Raw genomic sequence first — 6,974 nt, 5'->3', positions numbered from 1 at the left:
CCTGCATGGTCATCGACCAGTAATTGAATATGGGATAAAATAAATACAAATATCAAATAAACGAGAAATATGGAAAATAGGCAGGTTTTCCAATAACACGGATTGATGTAATCAAGTACAAGTTCGTGTGTCTCATATTCGACTAATCGACCTATTATTTTCCGTCCATATTCTTTCGCAAATGGCCTCCGTCAATCGCGTTGCCCGCGAACGAAAAGGGGAAATCCCATGTTGCGCAATGACTACACATTACGAGTAAAAAAAAAAAGCGGGGTTTAGCGCCGTTGGGGCTATCATTCATTTCAAGAGCGCTGACTGAATAAGGAAGCCTAATAAATTTAAGTTATTTACCAATCATTTATAAAACTTCAGAAGTTATGGAGGACGACAGAGCCAGATTAGAAGAGGACTTTGCCAAAACACTCCAAGATTTGTCCGAGGAACTCACTTCAAGTGATATCAGGAAACTTACCAACCTTTACCCAAAAATTAGTAATAAGGAGGCTGACAAAATCCGAAAAGATGATGATCCCGCAGATTGCTTTCTCCGCAAAATAAAGGGTTGGGAACTAAGTGAAACGAACGTGGATGGCCTTATTAAAACCCTAGAATACATACATTTAATAAAAGCTGCAGGCATTCTGAAACGCTATAGAAGTCGGAATACGAACCTGATCAACAAGGAAATCGAAAGACTGGAGCATGGTAATGTCTATAATAATCAGCCACAGATAAGCTAGGCTAGCCGAATTTTGGTGTACAGTACAGGTTACCCAAATTCTATATAGGCCTAGGGCCTAGGCCTATTCACATCCAACTTCCAACGGGGATACAAAAACCGTGTAGGTCTACGGGCAGTACGATGAAGTAACAACAAAACACACACTTAACAAATTAGATCTCTACATGATACAAACAATAAAGGACAAACCAAAACGAATGACTGCGAATGACAATTGACTTTGTACAGGGTTAATTATCATTCGCGAATGACAGCAAATGACAACGAATGACAACGAAGGACGGTGGTGAGAAGAGATAGAATTATTAACGGAGTGGAGTTAATCATTTTTTTTTTCATAGAAATGTCCAATATAAGAACTCTTCCTGAAATTTTTAGCCGTTTCACGATTATAGTATTGTTAGTTTCTAACAATTAATATTGGAAAAATGACGTTAAATTTACCTTTTAAAATCTGACTTACAATTTCGCTTACTATAAGGTGCGTTTGTATCTTGTCCGTACTTTACTAGATCTGTAAGCCACGCACTTCGCGTCCACTCGGTTTGCGTGGCTTTAATATACCCACGAAGTCTGAACTGTGGTATCCGGTTGAAGCAAATGTCTGTGCTGTCATACGCTGTCATTCGTTTTAGTCAACGCATTTTTTTAGTGTGTACAACACTACAACATATTGTCATTCGTTATGTGTAAATGCAATTGTCATTCGTTTTAGTAACACCCAACAATAACTGCGTGTGTGGCAATAGATTGACCACTTTGGTAGAGAGATGGCATAAACTCAGCATAACAATGTTTCTCACTGCACAATGGTACAACACAGTTACACTTACAGTTACACCCCGTAGGGTTACCAAATTCTTTGTGTGAATAGTGGGACATTGCCTTCCAGGCAGAGGGGCAGGGGGTGGGTGGTGTCCACTCCCCATATCATGAAATAGCAAGATAAATTAAAGGGTGTGAAGACTCGCGCACAAAGAAACGTCTAATGCCGGTAATCTGACCTAGTTTTGAATGAGGTGTAACAAAAGTGTTAGACACCACCATCGATCCCAGAAAATACACACACAGCTTGCTACCATCGGTAATTAATTTAGACACTAGTGCACAGTCAGTACATACAGCTGCAGCCAGTACCCACAGCACAGTGTACAAACAATGCAGCGAAGGAAATCTCAGGTCCAGCTAAAGATAACAAGGTATCACATTTCATTACTGTACTGTCTGCATTTTGTAGCGACACGAACAAAACGTCACTGGCAAGCAACGGAAAGTTAACTTTTTCAGATGGCTGCACGGGGTTTGGGGCGAGTCTTCAATGCCTTTAATGTTAGTGCTTGTTCCAACTATGCTACAGCTTTTCATACCCAGGCTTGTGGGGTTACTATATGCATTATGCAGTCACCATTCATGTTCGTGTGTTGAAAACAATTACACCTATATCATGAAGCTTCTGTAACAGTTGCATAAAGTGACACATGGATTTTAGTTTGCGTGTCCTAAAAAAAGAGATTTTGTGAACCTCACGAAACCCATTAGAAAACCAATGCAATTTAGTTTTCTGGCCGAACAATATATTTTCATTGCAAAAAACTCCACATTTCCATATGACTTATTGTGAACATATATGGTAACCGGGCCTATACACTCTGCATACAATCATGCACTGACATAGGAAGAGATAGCAAATTAAGTTTTTGATTAAAGTAAATAATATTGCACATTAAGCTGATGAACATATCAAACGATATCCTGCCCGATAATCAAATGTAATTACAGAACAAAACACACTGAATATTTGTTGCAATATTAACTATCCGGTGATACATACAGTACGTACTGTACTTTTCATGTCACTATTGTGGTTTATTTGGATTTTGTCCTACAAGTATTTTTGTCCCCTTGCCCCCTAATATATTGGGGATGAAAATTGGAATTCTCCCTTGGTTTTTGTAAAAGACAAGTTGGCAGGTCTGTTAAGTTATTGCAAATGTTGAGTGCCTGTGGACTATGCTGTATGTCTCAACAAGCCCAATTAATAATTATTTATTCAAAACATATTGAAGTGGTCGGTCATTGAATATACAGTATATCAATTCTATATTGTCATCATTTAGTAAACTTCAGTACCAAAGCAAACCAAAGATATATCATGAATGCAAAGCAATATGTAGCCTTGGGTGACATCGAAAGATACACAGAAAGTTGAATTCTATGTTGATTCAGTTGCGTTATGAAGTTTGTCAAGACATAATGATGATCATGTTTAAATGTCATTAGATGAAACTGTACAGTACTTACAGTAGGTTGTGTTTCAATCTGAAGATATTTACTACCATGCAGTGTCACATACTGTCACAACTCAATATGAGCCATGTGTCATATAGCATGCTCCATAATCACAAAAGTATCGGGGTCTCTAAGTCTAGATAGAAGTTCTCAATAGCTAAACGCTACCCATTACTGGATAGCTCATGGCACCATCAGTTTTCTGTATCATGACCGTGCAGATATTTTTGTTACGAGTGACTGAAGTTTTGGTCACTTCTAAACAAACCTCTCTACTCAGTAGTAAACAATTTTTGATGCTGCTCCTGGGAGGCCTAATTAAAGGGTGTGAAGATTCGCGCACAAAAAGAAACGTCTCATGCTGGTAATCTGACCTAGTTTCGAATGAGGTGTACACAGAAGTGTTGGACACCACCATTGATCCTAGAAAATACACACACAGCTTGCTAGTGTGTGACACTAGACACTAGTGTACTGTACAGTCAATACATGCAGCTACCGTCAATACCCACAACACAGTGTACATAGCAGCAATGGACATCTCAGGTCTAGATCAAAGATAACAAGGTACTGTATCATGTTTCATTACTGTCTGCATTTTGTAGCGACAAGAAGAAACTTCACTTGCAAGCAACGGAAAGTTAACTTTTTCAGATGGTGGCAAGCGGTTTGGGGCGAGTCTTCAATGCCTTTAAGTGGTCAAAATTTGCATCAAATGACCCAATTTTGCACCATGTTTACTTCCATTTGTGGACTTTGACATGCCAGCCACAGAAATACCAGATTTTGTTTCATAACGTATCACAAAAGATGTTCTCCTGATTCTGTTTGTCAAATTTTATGATGGAGAACACTCGAACAGATTGATATCTAGGCTATGCAATGTACATACTGTAAACCACCTTTAATTATGGAGAATTATGTTTATCATGTCTCAGATCATCTTGACCATGAAAGTTACCCTGGCTTCCAAGTTGTTAATTGTACAAATTCTGGATCCAATTTACCCTTCTCTTTTTCCCTTCTTCTTCCTTTTCATTTCATCCTAACAGAGAAACAGTTAGTTGCAAGCACTGCCTCCTCTGTGCCTGCAAAGTCTCCCACATCACAAAATGGTGATCGTACTGGTAAGCTTTGATTGATTTTGTTTTGAATGGGGCCTTCTGGAGTGACCACAGATACTTGTAACCAAACAATTAAATGTTGACTTGCAGCAGAATTTTAATCTTGATAGGTTTGTAGTCCAAGAAAAAAGGCAAAAAGGGTTGTTCCTTAAAAATTAAGTGTTCATATCAAATACAAGCTTGACTTAATAGCAGCAGTGTTTTGTAATGTTCAAGAACAGTGGTGGAGCGTCCATACAGTCAGGGGTGGCTATTGTCTCCCCCCCCCCCCCCCCCGTGACGGACTCAAATGGACTGCTGGCACCCTTTTCAGCTTTTTACTTATTTGCGATTATTGACTTTTTGATTGCGCTCTCATCTACCTATTGACATTTGTCACATTATCTGCAAATTAGCAAGGCCCGGAAAGGGTCATTTCCGGCGATCTAGGGAGTACAGTATCTGTACTCAAAATGTCTGTACGCTCCACGCCAACCTGTGGTGGCGCTCTGCTTAGATTGTGTCGAAAGCGCCCCTACAGACCATTCTCGCCCTCCTGACCAATACCCCTAGCTCCGCCACTGTTCGAGAACATATCAAAATTAATTATGTTCTTAAAATTAATCGTTTAAGACTTTTTAAGACATGTTTAGCAATTCTTTGACACATTGTGATTATGTACTTAAAGGGTAATATCGATAGCTTTTGCGTAGTGTCTGCAATGTTTTCGAAGTGACCCCAACTCAGTAAGACAGTCCTCCATTTTATATTCAGGCTTGTACAATATTGGTCGTACATCACTTACCTAATTACATTAACTTTCGCTCTCCAGATGTAAAGGATAAACTGTTTATCAGTTTCAGTTCAAAGATTAAAGAACGGGTAACAGAGCTGGTAGAAAGGATTGAGTCACTTGTTGGAGATGGGAGTTGCTGGATGTATACGACTAGGAACAAGCCCGGAGAAAGTCTGCCCCAGGAGATTGTTGATGCCATCAACAAAGCTGATATAATGCTTTGCATGATCAACCAGGATTACATTGACTCAGAACCATGTGAAGAAGAGGTTTGTCACAATATCATATTTGCATGACTCACAGAGAACACAGAAACGTAATCAAGGGTTGACAAAGTGGCAGTTGATCAAAGTATTCAAACACTTTTGGACTCGAGTGTAACTAGTAGTTTGTAAGTTCAGTATTTGAATTTGTCTTGGATTAATGAAGAGCTTTGTTATTAAAAGTTTTGAAACCTGGATGAGAATTTTTCATGGCATTGTGATGTCAGCTGATGTTAACAAAACAAATGGTTGTATCATTTATGTATTTATTAGTAATGCTTATACTGTATATATATCTATCTATGTGTATATATATATATATATTTATATGTCATAATATGATACTGGGTTACTAAAATGTGACATGCATGTTCAAAAATGAATTACACAAAGGTATCTATTTGAGTGCTGATTCTGGTTCTCCGGTGAATGTGGAACACAATTAGTAATGTTAAAAGATAATACATTATCAAGAAAGGTGGATTTGAGGCAAATAAAAAAGACAAGTGATGATGTTAATGTATGTTACTCGGTGTCCTACAGTTGTCTATAAACATAGCCCCTTCTCCATTAAAGTGAAGGGGAATATATGAGCAATGTCAAATGATATCTTATGACACAAAAAAAAAATTTGAAGTACTTATCACATTCCATTGTAAGTTAATGAGGCTGATCATTTAGGACACCATAACATAAAACATAACACAAATATCATGTACATATTAATGAGAATTATTTATTAACAATTGTTTCTTGTTATAATAATTGTTTGAAGCCTTTAGAAATTCACTCTTTAATGCACATTAAAGGCATTGAAGACTCACCCCAAACCGTGTGAGGCCATCTGAAAAAGTTAACTTTCTGTTGCTTGCAAGTGACGTTTTGTTCGTGTTGCTACAAAATGCAGACAGTAATGAAACGTGATACCTTAATAGTTATCTTAAAGAGGTTATGAAATGGAAAAAAAATTCTTTCTCATCGTATTCTGTATACTCGTAACTTTCCAATGATACCCAATTTGTGTCAATCGAAGCTTGCATCATCGAGGAATAAACGATCAAAAATTCGAGGGTAATAAAAACTTTCGAAAAATTTTTGTATTTACGGTAAATGCGGCGTGACGTCAGTCGAGGAACTCAGCTCACTTCCAAGCTATGTTTACATTCTTAAACGTCTGAGAACACACAACATTACACTGTTGCAGCGCTCCGTAGTAATTGAGATTTGGAGTTTTGTTTTTACGTAAATTTATCTCGTTACTGTTAAATATGCTGAGCCGATATGTGGTATCAGGTTGCTCCACCACAAGTAGAGACGGATTTCTACTGCAAGCTTTTCCAAAAGATGACAGAAATCGAAGAATTTGAACAAGACTCGCTCAAAACACTACACATACACAACGTTATGAGTGCCTGTAAGCCTATACTGTTGCCAAATTACTTGTTATGACCATAGCCTAGGCCTCCTTGATACAGCAATTGACGATTTTTTGTTGGTTACCTAATATTTTACACAAAATTTAAAGCCAGTTGGTTTAGAACAATCAATTCTAGATCTGCAAGTTTTCTTTTGTGGTAAAACTGGCTCTGTGTTGTGATTTTACGTAACAGTTGGATGATACAATTACACGGGCTAGCCTGTTATACAACGTCTATTAGTTAGATCTAGGGCCATGTTACCAGTACTACTATAGGGTTGCACTGTAACAGAATGTCACATTTTCCTTGCACTGTAAGACACAAAATTCTAGAAGCTACGCTACGAAGTTATGTAGCAGGATC

At 38.0% G+C, this 6,974-nt stretch overlaps 1 protein-coding gene across 18 annotated transcripts in view; it reads left to right on the top strand.

The window, feature by feature from the left end:
* The first annotated feature begins 256 nt into the window (after positions 1–256).
* LOC139963673 (uncharacterized) overlaps positions 257–6,974 on the top strand; it is a 30,397-nt gene continuing 23,679 nt past the window's right edge. For all 18 annotated transcript variants that reach the window (XM_071964701.1, XM_071964704.1, XM_071964702.1 and 15 more), the window contains exons 1-3: positions 257–705; positions 4,084–4,158; positions 4,967–5,199. In XM_071964701.1, the coding sequence (XP_071820802.1) occupies positions 378–705; positions 4,084–4,158; positions 4,967–5,199 (636 nt within the window). In that variant the 5' untranslated portion in view covers positions 257–377. The remainder of the gene's footprint in view (positions 706–4,083; positions 4,159–4,966; positions 5,200–6,974) is intronic.

Source organism: Apostichopus japonicus, chromosome 22 (assembly GCF_037975245.1).
Source record: "Apostichopus japonicus isolate 1M-3 chromosome 22, ASM3797524v1, whole genome shotgun sequence".
NCBI classification, from domain to species: domain Eukaryota; kingdom Metazoa; phylum Echinodermata; class Holothuroidea; order Aspidochirotida; family Stichopodidae; genus Apostichopus; species Apostichopus japonicus.
The sequence above is the reverse complement of the archived record's forward strand: the minus strand, read 5'-3'. Positions and strand labels throughout refer to the sequence as shown.